General features: G+C 43.7%; 1 protein-coding gene across 5 annotated transcripts in view; it reads right to left on the minus strand.

Annotated features, from left to right (window-relative positions):
* The window catches only part of GATAD2A (GATA zinc finger domain containing 2A), a 68,228-nt gene that overhangs the window by 11,953 nt on the left and 32,471 nt on the right, over positions 1-23,804 (minus strand). For 3 of the 5 annotated variants that reach the window (XM_075037835.1, XM_075037832.1, XM_075037833.1), the window contains exons 2-5: positions 23,264-23,338; positions 13,276-13,547; positions 2,376-2,505; positions 1,709-1,840 (exon numbers count right to left, since the gene is read on the minus strand). In XM_075037835.1, the coding sequence (XP_074893936.1) occupies positions 1,709-1,840; positions 2,376-2,505; positions 13,276-13,538 (525 nt within the window). In that variant the 5' untranslated portion in view covers positions 13,539-13,547; positions 23,264-23,338. Of the gene's footprint in view, positions 1-53; positions 144-1,708; positions 1,841-2,375; positions 2,506-13,275; positions 13,548-23,263; positions 23,339-23,804 lie in introns of those variants that run through there. The other 2 variants (XM_075037836.1, XM_075037834.1) reach the window with 2 other exon arrangements.

Genomic DNA, 23,804 nt, shown 5'->3' on the forward strand with positions numbered 1-23,804 from the left:
CCTTCTTCTCTGCTCCATGCCCTGAACCTGGCAGCCTGGCCCACCCCACTGACCTGGAGGGACGGTTTGCCAGCAGGAACACTCTGCGGTCCCCGCACCAAGGGCGGAGGGGTGGCCACAGCACTCCCAGAGGAACCAGCAGGCTGGAAGAGGAAAAACCAGAAAGAAAGCAGACGAGTGTAAGGGTGTAAGCAGAATTACAGAAGCTAAGGGAATAAAAGCGTTTACCTCCTTGCGCCTCAGTAAGAGAATCTTCAAAGACTGCACACACTTCCCCCCTCCCCCATCCCTTTCTTCCTCCAAGCATCTCAACATGCATATTTAAATGAAGAAGTTATTAGGTAAGTATAGATACCAGGAAAATAAAAGATTCTATACACCAAAAGCAGAGCAATGGGGAAATCTATTTTAACAGTCTCAGCTTAGAGCCCACTTCAGTCTTATCCACCATTACTACTAGTCTCAACTAACTAGGTTCAAGCATAATGCAAAGTGAAAAAATGTTTAGGAAAAGGACTTCAAACATTAAGAAGTTTAAAGTTTAGGATATGTCATTTCACCCTAGTTAGTTCAAACATCCAGAGGTCATTTGGTCAGCGTTCAGCAGCGAGTTCAGCGATGCAGGTACTTGCATTAGTTTTAATCCCATCTACTGAAGCACTCAGAAGTCCGGGAGAAAGATGCCAATAAAACAACCGAAACCAGCCAAGAGAGCTGTATTAACATCCATCTGCACCGTGAAGTGCACTTAAATCTACACATCGCCCCCATCACAAAATCCATCAAGTCAGCATCACACGCTGTAAAATAAAATTGTTTAGTTGCTATTGTTACAGATACTTGAAATTTAGCCTGTGCCTTGATAGCAGCGCGTGGGGTGTTCGCACGCCCCCTCGCCTCCCAATCTCCTCTGCTCTTCTCCTGCCACCCTCCACCTCTACCCTTCAGTGCCAGCATGAACAGCACACATAGCGAGCAGAACGGGCAACTGCTCTGACAAGAAGGTAGATTTTTTTTCTGGGTTAGTTTCTGAAGAAAACAGCTCTCCTCCCAGGACTCTGGATATTGCGCGTGGTTGTGTGAGATGAGGGATGGGGAGAGGAGGAAGGGAAAGGAGTTCAGGGTAGGAGAGCTGAACCACTCCTTCCAGGGGCTGCCTGGATTTTTTGGATGATGAAAGCATGCAGCTAACCGCAGACTTACTTCACCTGGTAAGACCTGGAATCCAGACCTGGGCTTCTGCCATGCAGCACAAAACGCAGCTCTTGGCCGCCAGCTCCCAGAGCCTGGGGTTCAAACACTTTTAACTCTACCTGTCAGCACATCTGTTATGCGCAAGAACCTCCTCCAAATGTATTTCAGCAATCTCTACGCAGCATTAAGGACTGGACGGAGTGTTTAATAATTGGAAGTATACTACATTCATAAATGGATCTGAGTTTTAACAAGAAGGTCTCCAGCTTTTGAAAATGGCTGATAAACTGTCTTCTTGTTTGGTCTTGGCAAGACAAAAAAAGGAATTCCACAAAAAGGAATGGTTAACAGGAAAACCACTAAAAACTTCATAAAGATTTTATGAGAAGTGAGATATGCTTTATTTGAAAGCTATCTTATGTTCCATAGGTTACGGCAACTGCCACAGTTCTTTAAATTTTTTCTGCTCCATTTCAAAAGATGAGATGGTAAGTATCTGTAGGAAGATAAATACCTTCTGAGTAGTGGTCTCCTTCTGGATTTGACTTTGCCGTAACTTTTTCAATAAAACAAGCTTTGCTTCTTCTAACCGTAACTCTTCTTTTAGTTGTTTAATCATTCTCTCACGCTCCTCTGGACTGCTTTTCTGTAGGGACAAGTAAGGCAATAGAGGGTGGGAAAACAGGGAGGGGGGAAAGGGAAAAAATAGATACCATACAAGTTACAGCAAGAACTTATAGCGTTATACTTGTCATGTATGTCTTAATATCACCAACATGCCTGCAGTATATGGACACAAACTGAGTACGGAGGAAGAACTCAAAGGCAAAAAGTTTTTGAGGTATTTTCGCTAGCAAAACAAGTAAACAAAGTCAAATGAAGAGTGCCGCAACAACTCTGTGTTAAGCCATGCTGAGTAAGGGACATTGTGTCTACTAAAAAGCCAATTCTGAAAAAGGTGCATTTTTTAAGCATATAAAAATCACGGAGTTAAGAGCCTGAAAAAAATAAAAAAAGACATCAGTTTTTAACAGCTTCAGGATTCCATGCTTGCAAATCCATCTTTATAAAACCACGTATCCACCTGACCCTGTGATCACAGGTGACTCTGTGGGAACAAGTGGTGTGTTTTCTTCTTTCAAGATGGCACAACTTAAGTGTGTCAAGACAAGACTACTCACCATGAGTGCCTCTGTGTTGGTCTCTTTTAATGCTATTTTTGTTAAACCATTCATTCTAGGGCTAGAAGGTTCATTGTCGGATAACACTATAACATCCGGTGAGGGGACTCTCTTTTCTCTCTTTATTTCACTGCCAATCAAAAGAAAAAGACAGAGAACCAGTCAATAAAAATAAGCAAACAACTACTTCATGCTCCAAGTAATGTTATTTACAACCTTGTGCTAGATTAATCCCAAATCTCTCAAATTCTGAATAAATGCAACATGGACGAGCTCAATCAATTTCTGTTCTCCTTGTGGATATCAAGCTTCCCAGTACAAAAGCATGCCATGAGGCAAGATTCAGCCACAACACATACCAATGGTGAATTCCTTCAAATTACAAGCTTTTCCATCAGCCACTTCACCCCCCCTTAGAAGACACAGAGTCTCTCCAGGGCTCTGCCTGCACTGGGGGAAGACCACATCCAACCCTAATCCAGGAACAAACAGGTCTCTTGCTGCTTCTCTTTAATGGGCTGAAAGGCAAAACCATACTCCCCTTTTCCTTATCCTTTCCTAATGCAAATATTGTAAGTTGTGGCTTTTCATCACTCAAGATACTGAATCTGAAGGAAACCCAGCACAAAACAATTCACACCTATTCACTTACCTAAGTTTAAGTACTTCATGGTATTATTTTCTTTCTACACCAACACTACTAAATTCTTTTCCGCTATTAACGGTGAAAACCCGTAACGGTCTCAACACAGATGGACACATCCACACAACTTCACTGGAAACCACTGAAACATGTCTAGACTTATACTGATTTTAAGTCTTTATTTGGCTTTAACATTCAGTGTCTTGAGTGATGGCTGCACCTTCCACCTGAATTCCTGACAATAAATCACCTCTCAGCTGCATTGCCTATGATTATCATACGAGAACAAAAACTTAAAACTACGTGAACCAAAAGGGACAGAGATGACATGACAACAGATGCCAGTGCCAGCACAAGCTGGTAACTGTCAGATCACCCTTGGTACCAGGATTTGGGATTTCAAACTACAAAGCATAAGTATTTCAGAGCAAGGTTTGTGGCACGTGATTGCCGACAGGTTTAGCAGGAGCTTCACAGGAACGGGACAGCAAAGTCTTCTGCACTGCCCAGGAAACAACGACAGCACTTGCTTGAGAAAGGGCCAACAGCAAGAATTGTAGGGGAACGTAACACAAGTAATTGTTTTGATTTTCTTGTAACCCAAAGCCAGAAGCAGGAACAGTAAAATTTACAGTGAGAACCTTCTGGCTTACAGTTATGCATTAGACAAAATGCATGAAGAATTTGTATCAAGCAAGATGAAGCAACTTCACAAGTAAGAGATGTGGCATATGAGTTTTGTACTTTCAAGTATCAGGTAATTACCTTTTAGATTAAACAACAGTTTCTAGACTTAACTGATATGCGGTATTGGGAATTCAATGATCTAACAGAAATTAATCCTTATTATCTTATTTAGTGATGCAAAGAATATTCACAACAAATAACAGCACTGAAAAGCTGTGTACCCTAATAAGCTTTGTGAAACGCACACCTTCAGTAACCGCTGAAGGCAGGTCAAACAGTATTATGGATACTGCAAAACCAGCCTCACATACTGAAAAAACAGCTTTTAAAATACAATTTCCATGTTAGTGGAAAAAATAAATAAAAAAGTAGAGTGTCCTCTAGAGGGCACAGCAAGCCAGTAAACTGGAGTCGTTTAAACTCTGGGGTTGTTTCAAAATTAACAGTGGCACAGGTGAAGTATTTCCAGCTTTTTCCTGTATCCAAATGCACCAAACTGGCTCAGGTCACTCTTAGCAGGGAAGTAACTGGGTCGGGCCAAGCTCTAACTGGCTCGGTACACTTCTCCCGACAGCGGTGAACAGCAGGCATGCAGGGAATGCACCGACGTGTTGAGCTCATCACTGCTGAGCCCTTTTCAGGTGACAGCTGGAGCAGCTCCACGTGAAAGACTGAGACTCTAGCTGAGTCAGGCACTGGCTGTTCCTCCTCAAACTTTAAGGTGAAATCCCTCATGAAAAGCATGGACAGTTAAGTTACCTAAAAAGCCGAGAACTGTATAAACACGGGGATTGGAGCAGCCAGCGTTCACGACCCGAACCACCCCACTCCCAAATCAGAGGGGCTCTTCTCACCAGCTCCACCCTTGAACCAGCCCAGACAGCTGCAGGGAGGGAAGCTGCAAAGAGCTACGGGGTCGACACGTTACAACCCGAACGCGTCCGCAAATACGAGGCGGCGTGAAGGATTTTATTTGGCTGCAGGTGACGACTCTACCATCGGCGACGCTTCGCCCCCCTCTCCCAAGCGACAGCGAGGGCAGCCGGGTCGATACCGGGCCGTCCTCCGCAGGGAGGTTGGCGGAACCCGGGAGCTGCCAACGGGGCCACGCCAGAGCCACGGCCGCCACGCTCCGGCCGGCTTTTCAGCGCCCGAAGCGGCAGCGTCTGAACCCGCCACGGATGTCGGCACCGGGGCTCTCCCCTCCCGCCCCGAGCGGGGGCCACCGCCGGGTCACGTGACCCGCCGGGCACGTGACCCGCCACGGCGAAAACCATGGCAACGGCCGGTCCCAGCCGGTGCTGCCCGGCCTTCATTTTGTGAGGTGAGGTCGGGCTCAGGTGCCGGCAGAGAAAATGGAGCGGCCGTGCCCGGGGGTCCCCCCTTCGCCCCAGGGGTCCCCGCCGCCTACCCGCCACGGGCACCCACGCCGAGGGTCGCTTGGCGTTCTTCAAGAAAATAAGTGGGAAACAGGGCGGGGGCGGGGGGAGGAGGAAAAAAATAATCAAAAAGCAGCCCCAGGAGAGTCACTGGACTGCGTCGTGGAGTCCTCCTCGGTTTATTTTCAGGCTGGACGAGGAAGGCCAGGCTGAGAGATGACGCCTGCCAGCCCCCGGGCTTTCCCAGGATACAGCAAGGAGGAAAATCTTAATCCTGAAGTAGTTCCAACGACGCATGCCGAGAACAGAATGACAAGGCATCTGCAGCAACGTGCGATCGACACCAGTTTGCATTCGTCAGCAATCTCAATACTCTTAATCTTTGGAAAAAAAAAAAACCCACACCAAAATTTAGGAGGAGGGGGAGCGCACATCGCAGCCCGCCATCCAAGCCTGGGATCGCTCGGCTGGGGAGCCGGGCAGCATGGAGGAAGGGCGGCCGCTCACACTCTTGATGCAAGACCAAGCACCGGCAGCTGCTCCAAACGCTTCTCGTCAGCCCACGGACCATGACCAGGGCACCGGGAGCTCGGGATGGAGGTCTGTCTGCCCAGCCAAGGGGAACAGCAGCTGCTTGGCCAAGCCGTGATACCACACGCACCTTCCACCAAGGCCCTTCCCGAGATGGACTAACAGCACCTCCAATAAGGAGCTACTGCAGCCTGGATCAGGGATCCCCTCTGCTGCAGGGGGTACCCCTAGTTACCTCCTTGCACTTGTGCAAGATACCACTGCTTTCACAAAAAAAAAAAAAAAAAAAGCAGCTGCCTAGGGCACTTTGTAGGACCACGGTATGAAATCTGGAACTAGGAAACATAACCTTGCCCTTAACAGCTCTGCAGTAAAACCCATCTTTTACTCAGGCTGTGAAGCAGGAGGTGACAAGACCAGGATCGCCGGTCGCTAGCCTGATGGTACTTCATCTAAGGGCTTCCCCAAACCCGTGCGATTTCTCCATTTTGCAAGATACATTATGACACTCCTGACAGCTATGTTATAAGACACTGATCTAATAAAAGCTGCATTAGAAACCACTAACTTCAGAGTTATAAAATCATGTATTTTCACAAAAGCATTAGCCATATCTATTTAGGACCATCTGTCTAACCAACTTTGAGTCTGTTGACATGCGACCTCACAGAGAAAAACCATTCTTGCAGCGGGGAGATACTGTATATTTTTTAAGGCAACACATACTGACCACAGCAACCAAGTTGACTCATATTCAGTATTACAGGATTTAGATCCTCAGCAGCACGACCAACTGCATAGTGAATGAGGCGGCACAAGACTGAACTGCAGAAATGTAGACCAGAACTCTGCAAAACAATCTTCCTTCAAAAAGGAGTTTGCTTTACTCTTTTGTTAGCCTGTGTGTAAAGCAAAAAATTCAAAGCAGATGTTTCAAAATAAGGAAGACAATGGAAATATCACCACTTTCAGAAAAATACTGCCACCAGCAGTTAATAATTTGGGATAACTGCCCTGATACCATGACCTTTATCCTCTGAAGCCATCAGGCATATCCTTTAGCTAAATAAAGACATAGTTCCATTATTCTCCCTTCAGCTTTCCTAAGTGTTGCTGTCTCAATCATTTGGACTCTACGCTAGAAGATGAAAGCAGGGTTGCTGCCCAGTTACGTACACCCATTTAAGCATCCACAGCAATAAAACACAATTCAACAGAGACCTTGCAGAAAGTTTGTGTAAGGAATCAAATGCAGACCTCCTAAGTACCCTAAGAAAAAGGCCATGCTTCCTCCAATATCCTCTTTTAAAATCTCAAAGCATAAGGACAGACGCGTCACGCTACTCAAGAGTCTTCCTTACTGTCTTGGAGCATCCTGTAGCAATTCAGAGCACAACAACTATTCCAGAAAAAACCAAACCAAACAAAAAAGCCACTTTCCCATGGGGACACTGTGTATTTATTTGTTGAAGAAAAGAGGGTCAGGTGGCTGAATCCAGCCTTGGAGGTCTGCTTCCACTTAGCTGAGCCAGAGGAAGATTAATTAAATTTTTGTTGTGAAGATGATACATGCGAGGTCTAAGGTATCTTGAGATGGACTCAAACTTTTCTAACAGATTCACCCTCCTGCGAGACAGAAGTTTCAATGAAGTATGACCAAGGAAGACAAAGTTTAAACTTAACACTAGTAAGAGAAAAACAGACACCCAGGAACTACTGGCTCTGGTAGAGGGTTTAATTTCAGAGGACTTGTGCTGCAGCTTACAGAGAGCTTCACGACATTAACAGAAGAGCTCCTGTATCTCAACAAGCAGCCTTTGCATTCATTCATACTGATCCAGAAGCATTACACAAAAAATAATCTTCCTTTTACAGACCAGATGATCTTGCCCATGCTCTAAAATGCCCTTTTGATCACTCTTCAAAAAAAAAAAAAAAATAAAAAAAAATCAGTGCAATGCTGCTCACTTGGTTAAAGTTACAGAACTACTGACCCAAAATATTAAATCCCCCACTGCAGTGCAAGAGACACCTATATAGCCCTGTCCTCTGGTATCTCAACATATTCTGCCCATCTGCAGGTAACCAAAGGAAACATCACAACTATTATTCAAACTAAAGCTTAATCTGCATTAGCAAATATGCAACAGTTTTGCCTCAGTCCATTAACAATCTCTTGTATACTCTCATCCAAAAATATTTGGCAAGGACGGAAGACAAACAAGGAAAGAAAAAGCAATGCAGTGGGGAATTTTTTTTTTTCCTGGAGATGTTTTATCTACATGAATCAAAGAAGTTGCAATGGATCTAGTGACTGCGGTGCAAAACTGAAGCAAAACAAACTTCATCCCTTCCTCTGAACATAAAAGAAGGAAACCTTAATCAAACTATGTCTGCATTTAAAATAAAACATTAGAATTCCCCAAGAAACTTTGGCATCAATTTTGTCACAATATCCTTTAGTACAACACATACCAGGAGGCATAGACACAACGTACATAAGCTGAAAATGAGATCTAGAGTATGGGGCTGTGCCATATTTCCATGCTTACTAGCGGCAAGAGAGGAGCCTGTTGCTCTTCACTGGTGCTGCTGTGAAAGCTGTTCCCAGTAAATTCCAGTAAAGTGGAGAGTTTGGGCAGCCAACACAGGCTGCATTCTGATGTGCTTTGGAACATGTTAGAATTTCAAAGTCAAATCCATTCATTTAGTAAGGTTTCAATGTGATTTGGCCAGATTAAAACAAAACAAAACAAAAACAAACCAACAAAACAAAAAAACCCAAACCAACCTAAAATCCTTCAAAGCACCAAAATTTAGCATCAAAACCCTAACACGAACATGCAGAGCACAGCCATTAGGCCAACTTTCATACAATTTCAGAACAATTTCTATTAGATGTTATTTTTAATTATCCTGTGTAACAAAAGGAGAATATGTTGATTCTGGGGTTCCAGAGCAGTGCAGTATTTGTCAAGCACACAAATCATAATCAGCAAGACCTAAAATTAAAGGAACTATGGAGTTCAGATAGATTATCTGTCTGAGAGCACTAACTATAGGGATGCCTACAAACTCTTCACACTCATCCTTCCTGGCAGTTTTCATTTAAGCAAACAAGCAGTGGCTTAAGTCAGGCCAGCTCACTTGTAATTTCAAGAAGCAAGATCTTAAAGCTGTGGGTATATTTGATACTTGCGCATACCACACATCAGGAGACAATAGATGGGTGCAAGCAATTTTTGTGGAAAATAAACCAAACGTATCAAATATAGACTTTTTGGCTTATCCAGACTTTTATTTCAATTGGAAGGAAAATTCAGACTCTGTAGCTTAATGTGAGAAGATGACACAATACATATAGTGGTTTGGAATGCAGGGCTTTTTGTTTGTTTGGTGGTGGTGTTTTTTTTGGTTTTTTTGTTTTTTTTTTTAAAAAGACCCCAAATGATACAAAATCTGTAGGAATAATTTCGTTTATCAGCCAGCCTTAAACTGTTTTTGATCAAGCCACAATATGCTAGTTTATCACTCTTGGCAAATAGAGAAAAGACAGGAAAAATTGCAAGATGTTCAACTGCCTAAAAAGTTTTCCAGTTTGCTTTACAAACGACACAGTCTTGATAGCAATCTTGGGATGAACAAGTAAGAACCGGGGATAGATAGATAGAAGCCAACTCTTTTATTTGTGTTTTATTAACGGTCTCACCCTTACCATTGCCATCACACTTGTGTGCTGTGACAAAACCATTTTCTCTCTCTCACTCGCTTTCCTGGTATGACTGAGAAGCCTTGCTTTTTGGAATTCTGAAGTGAAACATATTTTGAGGTTATCTATTTGGAGAGTTACTATAATTTTGAGGATTTAAGATAGCACAGTGCAACAACCAAGCACAACACAGCTGCTTACAGGGTCAAGTAGTATCCTTGCCCGTAAACACCCCACACCTCTATGAGCAAGGTTTTCCTACAATTGGGATAACAGTATGCTGTTCCTGAAGGATCCTGACACTTTTGGTCCAGAAGAGAGGACAATTTGTCCTCGTAGACCTGTCTGAGGACTGCAGCTACCATCTAGACAGCCAGTTACACGACTTGTGTCCAGAAAGATCACTTGTGGTCTCTGCCAAACCTTAACTGTGAGTACACCAGAAATCATGAGCTTAACCAGTACTGTGTATGCAACTAGTTCATCTTGTATGATTCAAGAAATAGTACTAGAAAAAAAACAACCTGGAAGATGGTCAGAACATATACCATAGATGAAGGGAGCTGCATCTGGAGTACAGTAAATGCAACGTGATGCAGCAGGCGGTATGATCCAAGAACGGCTCCAGGAGAAAGCCCCAGCCTCAGCTGGAAGCAACTGATGCTCAATGCAGGGCAAACGTGGTAGGAAACTCATGCATTTAAGGGGATGGAAAGAAATGAGGAGAGATGAAGAACAGAGGAAAGGGAAAGCAAAGCTTGAAAGCACAGTAAGATGTCAGGATTCAACCAGGTCTGACAAATGTTCTTTCCCTCCAGCACCCATATTCATGTAAATCAGGGTACTCGCAAGCAAAGCGATTTATGTTACACTATTTTACCATCCCACCGCAAACGAGACATGTCCTTATCAAGGGGGGAGGACTCTCCTTCCTCCCATTCCCTCTCCGCAGTAGGTCTAGGATAATTACACACCAGTGTAGCTAGCTCCTAGTGCTGCAAAAATGCCAGGCAGAGGAGCAAGATTTTGGTTTGGCCTTGTGTGACCTCTCATCAAAGACGACTTCTACCACTACAGACTTTCTCCTGTTTCTTCTGGCATCAGAAAATGTGCTCAAACCAGATCCTATTTTTAAATTTAACTTCAAGGTTTAGGAAAAAAAATATTAAAGGAAATATATTTTTAAGTTTAACGCAGAGATATTGCCAGGTTTGTATTTCAAATCTTGAAAATCAACTGATTTCAGAAAGATAATCCATTCATTCAGCTTTATGTCAGCTAAACTGTGATTATTGCTGGGCCACCTTTTCCAAGGAAAATATTATGTTTTCAATTCTAAAAGCATTAAGGAAGTTTAAAAGCCAAAACACCACACATCACTAAGCATGAATTTTACCAAAAAAGTTTGTAGCAGTTCAGTCATTTTAAGCAACAGCTCTTTTTTCATCTCCTCAGAAAATCAGCTCTACTGCTTTAAAGACACAGGTCTTATGAAAGCTGCGAGCTAAATTCCTCTAGAGATCAAAGGTCTGGAAAGGTAAGTCCTACACTTAATAAAAAAAAAATTATCCTTATGAAATTAAGATCCACCTTCCCTACAAATGCCGATTGTATTCTTATACATGCAAGGGATCAGACTCATCCAGAGACAAGCTGCTTCTGTATCACAGGCATCTCCAGACTCAGATTGCATTTGCTTGGACATATTTGCATCTTGAGGCTGGTCAGCTGCTCAGCGCCACGTTTATGCTCCGGGAGCGGAGCCACGCATGGACCACGGGCACCGCCATAACGCAGGAGCAGAGCCCCAGAGCCTGGGAAGCTGCTGCCTTACTTCCAGAAGTTTGCAGAATCATTCAGGCTCATTTTTGTCATTTGAGATGACCCAAGGTTTAATTCCTCTCTATTAAGAGTTTTATACAAACACGTGTTATTAAAGGTGTTCCAGCTTACAAACAGTATCCAAAGAGCTTATCCAAAGCCTCATGAAATTCTTAATTATAATTATGACAGACTTCAGCAGACTTGATATCAGACTGCCTCCTTATGCAAGCATCTTTTTTGTACGGGGAAGCCGCTTCTCCCTCCTTGCCGAAACTGAATACAACAATATCATATTACCACCTGAAATAAGAACGCTGTACGGAGAGAGGATGTTCTCTCATCTCATGTAAATAGGTGTTATTGTTCCAGATGCTCTCTGGAAGTTAAGTGTACAGCCCCCTTGTTCATCATCCTGTTTGTGCGTCTTGCAACAGAAACGGACACCATCAGAGCAGAAACACTGGCACACATTTCAAAAATACTATAAATTCACAGAGAGCACATGCATGTGGGGGCAAGTACTGCAACAAAAGAGTTAGAATACCTGATTCTAATTTATTCAATTTTTGGTATGAGCAATCTTTTTAGATATTCTTCAAAAAAAGAGCACGCATACCTGTGTTAATTAGCAGGCAGCGATTACACCGAAAGACACCTTTAGAGATTTACACCTAGTCAGCACAATACAACTGCTTGACATGAAAGTCATCCATTACCCCAATTAACTGCTTCTGTGCAAGACATAAGTACCTCCTAAATATCAAATTGAGCAACTTAGATAATTCTCCCTTTGGCAGACGGTTTATGGAGAAAGCTGAAAACTATCACCTTCCCTCAATCACACTGATGGAAGAGGTCTTGTTTTACATATACTAAAGCAGTATTTGGATAAAGTAATCAGGCTCTTGCAGTCTAAGTTTTTCTTAAAAAAAAAAAAGCATCAAAAGTTGGGAAAAGTTTACAAATGAATTGCCATTAAACATCAAAGATATCCATTTGCTTAGTAGCACCCATAAGCACCCCTCCTCCCAATAATTCCTGCGCAGGTGATAAGGATCTCATGTTTTCAGTTTCACACCTCAAATCTGCACTGCTGTAATACCTGACATCCAAGCGAACACAGATTTACTACTCCAAGAGCTGTTTAAGCCATTTTGCACAGACAGGCAGGTCTCAGTTCTTATGTATTACCACTCCAGAATCGGCTGGTGTTAGAACCAGGAATAAATGAGGCTTCTAGACTTCCTGCTCAATCTATTGCATCTTACTGCACTATTAAGAAAAAAGCAAGACCTTGAAGGGCCAACATCAGGGCCACATAATTTTTATGCTGGTACAGCCAGAATCTGTGGTTAGAAATACGGTAGAAGATTTGGAATCTGGCTTTAAAGTGATGCCCATAAATCTGTATGTCAGAACCACCCGATTCATGTGTGTATCTCATATACAAGTCAAAGGAAAAGCTTTACATTTTTGTAGGAATAAAAATCTCCAAAGTGATAGGGACCTTTGAATTCATGCTTTCAGATGTCAAATTTCAGACATCTTAAGAAGGCTGGACTTTCAAAAAAGTATTAAGAACTTGTCCTACAGAGAATTGCTGCAGACAGGTGGTGTCTTTTCATAACACTTCTAGTGTCAAAATCCACAAGTTACTTCGAAAAGGAAGTCAGACTTATCTGTACAAACTGCTCTGTCAGGAAGAATCAAGTTGCAATTAAAACTCCTCTGTTTAGACAATTATAATCTATTATTTTTCCTATATCACAGCTCAATTAAAAAAAAACCCAAACCACTCTTCCTCACATAAATCTCAATCAGTAGCTCAAAGCGCATCCTCTTTGTAACTAGTACGTTTTTCTATTCAAGACTGTATTTCTTTACTCAGCTGCTCATCACAGCTGCCACTGCTGTCAAAGCTTGTGGAAGAAAAATCAGTAAGGAAGTTATACAGAAGTAGCTGTTGAATATCACGTGAAGAGCCAGAGCTGCAACAGACATGTAAAATTTTAATTCTCTCTACCTTGAAGATGCAGAGAACAACTCCTTAGTGCCATCTAACCACATTTTACTGTGCTGGTATCCCAAATGTTACAGTGCAACTGCAGCACGTAGGTCGTAACTCACCTTTTGGAGGTGCTCATGTCCACAGGCTCATCTCCCGTCTGAACCTCCACTTTAATGGTTGCTTTCACCTCTCCACTTTTTAATAATCCTTGCACTTTTCCAGCTCCAGGATCTGTTTTTATTTTCATGTCACCTTCAGCATTTATATCTGTTCCTAATAGTCCTTTCTCCATTTTTATTTTTTTACTGTCCACATCGTTATGCGTTATCTCACGTTCTAATGCTCGTTTCTGACTTCGTGTCCTGCATGCTTCCTCTGTCATTGTGAGGCTCTGGGGAGAGAGGAGACACAAACGAGTTAAGTACACTGGAAAAAAAGTAAGTTGGACAAAACACCTTAATTTCAAAACAGGGCAAAGTACAGCGGTTACTGCAAAAGAAGTTCAGAAAGAGCAATAAAAGTTTTGCCAGTATGCTCACTTACCCTATCTTCAAAATACATCTCAGTCTGAAGCTATTAAGCACCCGGCATCACTGTACTTACACCTTTTTATGTTACACAAAAACAAACAAAAAACCAAACCAAAACAAGAACACACACACAAACCTCACTAAGCATAAACTAGAATCACCAAGGAGAAAAAAAAAACCACCACCAAAAACCCCTGCATTAGAGCACAGGAGAATATACAAACCCCCACGACGAAAAAAGTTTGGCTCTTTACCAAAAGGCAGGAAGAATGTATGTATTTGCCTCCCATGCAAATAAATGCAATTACTAAATTCTAGATTAGGATCTCCCTGGGACTGCTGCCATGTCTTTCTGAGGACCTAAGCCTGACTGCAAGTTTCGGGAATCAGACACTATGGGGAAAAAGACCACCACACCCTGCGTGAAGAGAGGCTTCCATATTTCTTGACAGCCTGCCGCCAGGCGCTAAGGCACTGCCATTGTAATACTCAAGTTGAGACTTTCTCCCCTCCTGGCGAAGGAGCCAGGCTTTTCCAGGCGGCAGAGGAAGCGCTGGGCTCAGGGGAACCAGGCTTAACTCCTCGCCTGCCAGAGGCGCAGGAAGTTTTGCTCCTGGTGGGCTCTGACATCTCAGCCCGCACTTCAGTACCTGCGGACACCCATCCATCAGACGCGGAGCTGAGTCAGGCTTTGATCCCATGACATCACTGGGCTCCACATGACCCTTCCCAGGATGCAGCCTGCGAGACAAAGCACTTTCCAGAAACCAGTCTGAGCCGGCGGCAGGCAACCCGCAGCGGGGCTAACCCTGCCGCCGGCCAGGCACCCCGGAGCATCCCTCCTCCGCCTCCTCGGGCACCCGCTGGTCCCCTCCGGGAGCTTGGGGACACCAGGCACCGAGGGGGTGGCATGGGGGAAGAGGGAGAGAGACACACCACACACACACCCTTCATCTTTTCAATTAATTAATTAATTTTAAGTGTTCCTCCCATCCCAGCTTTTTTTTTTTTTCCTCCTCCTTTTAAAATGGATTTCAAGAGTAAGGCCAACACACAATAGTTGAACAAAGTCTTTGAAATGTTTTTAGCAGTGAGAGATTAACATAATTATGCAACATAAGTAACCTCTGCTCACCCCCCACCACCCCGTTATTCAACAATGTCACATAAGCAGTATGTGATATTGCCATTTTGATAGCGTAAGCCCCACGCAAGTGACCACAAGTTTCTTTACATGGTGTTCAATGAAATCTATGGTGGTTTTTTTTTTTAAGGGGGGGGGGGGGATTAAAATCATAGTCAATACACAAAGTGCCTCCCCTCGGCTGATCTGCATTTACAGTGTGACCACACTTGAACTTACAATAATGGAAGAAAGGTGTGTTTTTCAGAAAGGCTAAGTTAATTTTGGTATTTATGAAAGCAAGTAAACAGCGCGCCGCCCAGGCAGGCAGCCAGCAGCACGGAGATTTTCGGCGCAGCTCAGTGCACCCCAGCTGACAGGCAGCAGCCTTTTCCAAACCCCACTCTGCCTCAGACAGCCCTCTGAAAGCGCAGCTTTTAACTGCAATAGTACCTCAGTTTAAGTATCTCTGCTGACAATACGGCAGCATGTCAACTGCTTCTCCCCCTGAACGAGCCGATCAGGCAGCCTGACCAGGAATCGCAAATCTTATTCCTATTAACTTGGTGCAAACGCATCTGAACCCAGGGCTAAAACAAAAGACCGGCCAGCAATCGCCCAGCTTACGTATACAGAGATGCGCTATTAATCACAATGACTTTCTTGAAGCAAGACTGCTTAGTCAGTAGGAAACCTCCTTAAACCCTGATCTGGGTTTATTTTCAGTATCTTCATATTCTCCAACCTCGCAGTGATGAGAAGCAGCAACTCCAGCAGCCTGTGCTGATCCAAGAGCTACAGCAGCACTTCAGGCACTCAGGCTCCAAACTTTAAGAACATTTACATGACACTGTATTTCTGCTCCTTCGTTTTTCCCAGTTTTGATTGGGATAGGGAAAGGCAGTATCTTCAGATGTACTGGGATATTTCATACACCACACACAGAGCTGCCAGGCAGAACTCTGCGCACTCATGGTGGAATCTCGCTTACCTGAATAAACATCACAAGCAGTGGAAATGATCTAAATCTCGTATCAACACTAAGTTTTATCTTAAAAATTAATGCAGTCAAAATCTTAACGTAGAAACGGGTTATGCATACTGAATACTTCACGAAGCAGCTGTTTTCTAGCTAACCAAGACAGCTCATCTTGGAGTGATGGAGGCAGGCAGGCACTAAGTACCCCACTCAGAGCATTTCCAGGGGCAAACCCTTTGCACGCAGACTCCTTACAAAGGTCAGACTGAACAGATTAACAACCTTGATGAAAATGCACAATGTCCCTTTCCAACAAAACCCTCTCCTATTACAAATTCTCAAGGACATCGCGTCTTGCACCCTGCAGTTCCTTTACGAACTAGCAGCAGCCATTTCTCCTTGTAACGCCACCATCGTCCCCTTATCAGACACTAGCAACAAACTTTACTTGGAAATGGCCTCAGCTTCCCTGTGCATTCCCTACTCACGCAGTCAGAAAGCGACATCTCGGTTTTCCTTCGAGGAACAGTGCTGCTGCTACAACAACTTTTCTGCAAATCACAATTCAGTCCAAGTTTTTGTTAAAAATTCACAGCGTCTTGTCACAACGATGTAGGCTGGAAAGCAGCAACTGGGGACAGCGATTGCTAGAGAGAAGAGTATCTGTAGCACAACCGAAACAGTGTGTTGTGAAGATCTACGTTACTGGAAAGACCTTTGGATGAGATTGCACTAAGATTTTTACAGCTAAATCTGAAAATTGCAAGCGCAGGCTCACTGTAATAGAGAGATCTAGTTGCACAGTTCCCCTACCACAACAGTGATTAAATCATATTTATTGTAGATGAGCCCTAAAACCAAGCTCCCTAAAATAGTTTTAACCCCTTCAGGAAATAGTACTGGAAAATAATTTGCTAACATGGATCCAGATGCAGAGAGAAATAAAGGCAAATTAACGTGACACCGAGAGAAGGGGAGGAACATAATGAGAAGGATTTCTTTAAAAAGCCTATTCTGCCTCTCTTTTCAGGGGAAAAGATGAAAACTGGTAACATCAGAGTCTTTTATGGGAATCACCTGGGTTACTGGGCCCTATCTCCTGCAAGTCAGAGGGCATCCAGAAGTAAGTGCACAGTTTAGGTGAGTCCCTGGCAGGATCAGTTTCACACAGCAGACTAGAAAACACTTCCCAAAGCAGCCTAAACTCAAGGTCTGTAGGAAAAGGTTAAAACCAGATGGGTGCCCTGGAAGAGAGGAGGAGGAAGAGGGTACCTGCAGAGACCTGCACCAGCAGGGATGGTGTCCTCATTCACGGAGAGGACGTGAGCAGCTCCGTGCGTGACAGGAGGAGGTAAGAGAAACCCAAACCCACGTGGGAAGAAGGCTCTCTCCTGATGGCAAATCTGGCAATCCCCAGCACCCAGGGATGGCATGCTGGTCCTCACATGAGAGCTTCCCAGCACTATTAAACAGCACCTTACCAGTACGCTGTGTGACCAGCCCTTAAGTCTGCTGGATTTATTGAGATCACCCCTTCACCAGTGGGTTCCACTAGACGAGAATAAATCAGCTAGATGTTTCAGAACATTCAGGCTGTTTCCAGGATAACCTATAACTTCGGAAGCTACTCCCCAAATCCCCACTTCTTCTTTCCCACTGTCAACAGCAAAAGGAACCAATCAACGTGAACAGTAAACAGCTTTGGTTCAACTTGACTATACCTTTTATTTGAAAGAAGGAAGAGAAAGTAAGGATTACACAGTAATTTTTAAGTTTTATGGAAGGTTCTGCTTTTTATTACAAGGAATGGCATAGCTTGGGGCAGAACGCTCGGGACCGAAGCGGCAAATACTCAGTGGTAAGTGCTATCACTGTAACAGATTAACTACTACGATCAATTCAAAAGGCAGTTTAGTATACCATATAAAATGCAGTAAACTCCTCGGACTGCAGGCCATTACATTGGTCACCCTGAAGCCTTGCCAAAAACTCCTCCATGCAGCTCCAGCGCCCTCTGAGTGCACTGACAACAGGAAAAACCCCAAACCTCCTGAGTTCACCACCTATTTATGCTAGTCTGGTAAACATCGTGTATGCTTGTGATGCCACCTGATGCTTTCCATTGGGAAAAGGGTCAAGAGAGCTCTCTTGCCGTTTTCCAAACCCCTCCTCCCTCCAAAGAGCAGAGCAGCAAGACCAAGACGACAAACCTGGTTTAACTCAGACAGTGTTTTTTCCAGCAGGGATGCGTAGGACACCGTGACATACCACCCAATCCCTTGCAAAGGGCTGGGGGTGCTGAAGCAATCACCTGCTCTTGCTTGCTTTTGCTGCTGCAGGGGAAAGTTACAGAAGAGGAAAAAACTCACAAAGTTCCAGTTTAAGACTTGGGAAATGAATTACTTTATGCTGATTTTTCCAGATGTGCGGTCCAGTCCAGAATAAACCCAAGCAGCTGCAGAAGCCATGCCCAGTTCACCCGACTGCTGCCTGACCAGGGCACGAACAGGCAACTGGGGCAGCAGCCGGAACAGGTTGGATGCACAAGCACAGAGAGAACACCAACATGGTACACAAAGACAAAACAACAATAAAAAAACAAAAGCACACTTTGCTTGCTGTTTGTAATGTACACTTCCACTTTTCCCCACATCACATTCAGAGTTATCTATATCACCTCCTCTCCCGTTTGTGATTTACAACTTCCTCATACAAACTCCAAGCAATTCCTTCACAGAGAAGTAGTTCTGCTGACTTTTCACTGTTTAGCACAACTTGGTGGTTTGAAGTTAAAAGGACTGAAGTTAAAATTACATCCCAACACTATGCTAGAGTCATCAGCAGTGCTGGCGAGTGCCAGCAGCAGATACGGGTTCAGTGCAGATCATCTGCAAACAGGCTCGAATCCCACTGCAGCCGCACACTAACCCATCCAGCTATGCAATACTTGCTCTTTTTGGAAGCCAAAAGCAAGTATCAACAGCCTTCTTCCCCAGCACGATCTGGAAACTTTTACAGCAAAAGAGGGAAAAAAAAAACCAAAAAGGACAAGGTTACAGAGAAGGAAACAGGGAGGTTAAGACACATTCAATGCCCCTCAGTGCGTATTTTCTAAATGTAGTTGATCAAAAACTTACTGACTCTGAACAGTCATTCGCACCCAGCACGGATTTGATGTGCACACCAGACAGGCCTCCTGCAAGCACAGCCCATGCAGTCACCTTGGATCATGCACACACCCTGCCCACAATGCCTAGAAATTAGTTTCTCATAGCAGGATGTAAAAAGTTTCAATGAGAAGCCACTGTTTCAACTGAGCTTATTTTCTTGTTATGATGTAAGTGGGTTTTTTTCCTATGTATACACTGATCACGAAGCCGTAAGTGAGATGTCCTGGAAAAAGTCATTAAAATTTTTACGTGTGTGTGTGCGCCTGTGTATTCATGTGTGCATGCATATAAACGTGCATACACATGCACACACACAGAAGTTCATGACCTTATCACGTAGATGTTTAGAAAAATAAACTTTAGAAAACCAAAGTAAGAACTAGATTTCATTTTTTTAAAGACTAAACTAATGCAACAGCAGTAGGACAAGAACACTGGTTATTTTGTAGGTTGGGGAAAAAAAAAAATATTCATCCTGCACCTGAATTCAACTGGGCAACCAAAAATCCATCCCTTCCCTGGTGAAGGCAACAAAAAGCATGACAGCAGCCAGAGGTGGGTTGATCATTTTGCTATCTCAGCCATTATTTCCACACCACGAGACCTAAAAAGAAGAAGAACTGCAAGTGCTGAAGCCTCCTTCAGCAGAAGGGACAAGAGGAGGGTACCTGCTCTGCAGCCCACTCGCTGCTCCCAGTGGGGAGAGGCTCCCAGCCCCTGGCTGGCTGAGCACTGCAGCCCACCAAGGGTTAAGCCCTGCCATTTTGGTGCCATTCACTGATATGTCCATTAAGGGTGTTACATAACAAAATGGCAGCCCTTAACCCTTCCCTCGCCGGGCTCCCACGCTGCTCAGCTGCATGTGCTCACGCCAGCCGGCCACCACAGCACCTCCCGGCTGTGCAGTCCTGCTTCTCTTTTTTACTACTATTATTATTTCCCCCCTTCTTTAAGCATTCAGGGAAAAATAAATGAGCTTGCTCAGGACTGTTAAGTACTTGCAATTAAAAGGAGACGGAGCCCCACAGAAGTTTCCTCCGTGCCACGAGTGTCGGGCGTCTGGAGGCAGCAGAGGAAAGTTCTCTGCTGGCCAGGGGACAGCAGCAAAACGGTCCACCAGCAGGAAAGCATCATTTCAGGGATACCAGCCCAACGAATCGCTGAAGGAAAACAGCCAAAATGTGGGGTACCAGAATCCTACGCTGCCCTGAAAACAGCCATGACATCCCCACGGCTGCTCCCAGCGGCCGGCTTCAGAGGGGAGCACCTGCAGCAGCTCCTTCTGCACCTCAAGCCCTGCAGAAACCGCTTTTATTTCCATCCGAGTGACCAGGCACTAAGACACACACCGTGCCCACGTTGCAACTGCTCGCAGTCATTATAGTGCAGTAGGAAGCAATTCAGCCTGGGTTTGACTAAATATTTACTAAAATGAACAGATAAACATTTGTAGAAAGGCGCTGAAGTCAAGCTTGGAGCACCACAAACATGAAGTCCTGTATTTGGCCAGAAACGGGACTTCAGTAGCTGAAGTCCCACTGCACTAGGAGTCACCCTTCTGCTTTCCACGGTGTTTGTGTCAACTCACCTTAAAAATCCCTATCAGGGCTCAATTTGGCTCCATTTATTAATGTGGAGTCTAACAATTATCTAAGTGCTCTGCGTAACAGAGAGAGAGAAGCATTCACAATTCTTAACACAAAGCTCAATGTGCCACAGATTCTATTAAACCTGTAGCCGTGTAAATGGCAAATAGCTGCTGCCTGTAAAAATCAATCTAGTAATTTGCTAATTTTTTTGTAAGAACTTCAGAGAACTGTTCACTATCGAGGTGATCTTAGAAAAAATTATAATAAAGCAACTAAAAAGACTGCATAAAAATATCAGGTTTTTTTCCAAATACCTTTTACTAGTGTCGCTATTCTCTACTCGGAGTATCCAGCCTAACAAAAAAAAAAAAACAAAACACAAAACCAAACCCCAACCCTCCCTTCTCAGTCCTGCCACAATGACACAGATTCCCTGGTTCACTCTGCAAAGCGATGCCAGTTTTTCGCATGCTCTGTGATCGTGATTCATAGCTGTAGTTTTCAGGAATGAACTGCACAGTTCAGTATGGAGTTGGTTCATTGCCACCCCTGAGCTTATTGGGGGAATTCAACCACCCTCACACGAGGCAGTCAAAGAAGAAGAATGAAATCAAAGTCATTTTGTTAAAAGACACCAGCTATTATCAGAACCGCACGGTCTGACTCCACCTCGGCGAGAAAGACTCTGCCTTTCTTCAAGGTATGGATTCTCTAGGCACATCGATTCTCACAGATATTAACTGATCATTAAAAACTGTTTATCTAGTGTTTACTTTGATTCAAAAATAAAACCTTCCACTTAAAGGACTACAACTTGATTTAAACTTTTATTTGATGGGAACAGATTTAAATATTAAGTAACGGCACCATAGATTGCAAGCAGATCCTCTCCCCTTCTTCCACCCCCCTTCCCATTTAACGTATGCTTCTTATTAGAGGAGGGATCTAGGTTGGTTCATTTATTTTAATGCAAGAGCAGCAAAATTAGCATCTTTAAATACTCAGTCACAACAACAATCAGCTTTTCCAGCACCACATGCTGTGCATATTATAATACAGGCAATTCCTTGGGTTTTTTTCTGCATTTTAAAAACTTAAAGAGAAGGGAGGCTCTCTGTGCACACAGACCATCCAAACTGGCTTCAGCATCACTCCTCTCCAAGAAGTGCTGTGCTCTTGATTCATGTTCAACCCAATATAAATTATTTAATACAGCCTCAGTACGATCATAGAGGGAATTGGTGTAAGTGGATACAAAGGACAAGGTAACAAAAGAAAGATCAAAACAACTAAGGAATTTTCTTGTTTACCAATCAATATTCTAATTCTTTTAAAGAGAACGCTAAAATTGTATTAATTCTAAGGTCCACTGCTTTGGGTTTGAAGAGGTGTTTTTAGAGGGTACAGCCACTACACGAGGGATTTTTTTGACCTGAATTCTCCCCCAAGTTTTATGGATCTATTTTTGTCTTAAAACTACTGGGCAGGAAGTCTGCTAATGACTATGTCTGGGCTTTGTATTACCAAAGAAGTCACGGAGATTCCTCAGTGCAGGATACCCGTTAAATACCAGTTTCAATTATGGTTCAAAATGCACTATTTTGATAACAAGTTGAATTGGCAAAATAAGATAGTATTTATGCACACTGCTCTACAACTGCACAGAGCTATGTTTTTCAGGTGTTTTATGGTGGTAACTCACTGAACAAGAAAGCAGATTAAGAAATTTCCATTATTATGGTCAAGATGTCCAAGTGTGACACTCTCTGCTACTCTCACTGTCATGCCTACTCCTTCACCTCTGAAAGGTGTTTTTATGATTTCATTTAGCTTCTTGGTCTCATGAAAGATGGCACTACTTTGCGAGATTTGGGAACTTATGTAACAAATAGCAAAAAAAGAAAAATCAGTAGTGCTCATCGCTTGCACAACATTAGTTCTGAAGCTGACTCTGGTACAACACAGTAAATCAAATGAGTAAATCTATGAGCAGAGACATCAACACCTACACCAGGAAAATGAGATTGGAAGAAAAGCGAAGACCAGAAATGCTTAAAATTGATCACCAGAGCCTTGGCAATACATGCGGGGGGGGGGGGGGGGAAGAGGATAAATCCTTAAACTGCTATTTATAAAATTCTTCACTTGACAATACAGTGGGACAGGTGAGCACCATCACACACAGGACAGCTGATCAAGATAGCTTTACTTTAGCTACACCACTGAGCATTGCCAGAGCTACAAAATATCTACAGAAATTTCACTTCAATTCAGAGTTTTTCTTCTGTGCACAAACGATCAAAATATATAGAAAGTCTCAAGGAAGGAATTTCTGTGTGCTTGCTTTTGCTTCTCCTCTTGTTCAAGACCGACAATATTGTGCAGCTGTTGTGACTCCCCAGTTAAAAGGAAGTGAAACTTCTTTGTCCCTTAGTAAGCTAGGGAGATTTACCTACTTCGGAGTGTGGATTAAGTGCCAAGTGAAATGCCACTTTTGGTTAAGGCACAGGAACCGAATTCTGATCCAAGTTTAAACTCAGAGCCCCTCTACAGCTCTTCCTTGTCCTCCTGGACAAGGCAGGAGCTGATGGTGCAAAAGACCAGAGGACAATTCCACCCTCCCAGCCCACCTCCCCATTTTCAGTACTGAACGGAGGGAGAGGGGGTCTCTGTGCAATATTAGAGACTCGTCCTCCATCTTATTCACAACTCCTACCTGTCAGTGAAGTTCATGGGTTCCAGGTGGGATCCCGACCAGGCCAAGTGGCTGAAAGTGTCTGCAGCAAGGATCCTGAGGGAAGAGACAAGCTGGTTAGTATACCTGGTGACATGCCCACCACCTTCAACCAAAACATGCTTGCGGATGAGACAGTCATCCTTAAACATTGGCACGCATGTGAAAGATGAGAAGACTGCATCCTATTATTTTAAGGAAAGGAACTGCAAGTCAGGCTTGTGTTCAAATGCTTTCAGATTAAAAACAAAAGCACACACAAATATTTTAAAGTTACTGCTTTTCTTACTGCATATTTCTTTAGTCTTTACTTCTTACATTAACACTCTAGGGGGAAACCAACTGCTTCTTGATATCTCTGGTTTGACCCAAACACCTGCTGGAACCAGCGTTCTCATTTCTAACTGACAGTTTCCCTCAAGGAGGAAGAGACCTACAAGACCTGCATTTGTCCTAATGGCCGGTACCACAGGAGCTTGCTCCAGGCAAGTCTTAAAGCAGTCACTGTGCCACCTCCCCATTT

Source organism: Buteo buteo, chromosome 10, assembly GCF_964188355.1.
Source record: "Buteo buteo chromosome 10, bButBut1.hap1.1, whole genome shotgun sequence".
In the NCBI taxonomy this organism is placed as follows: Eukaryota; Metazoa; Chordata; class Aves; order Accipitriformes; family Accipitridae; genus Buteo; species Buteo buteo.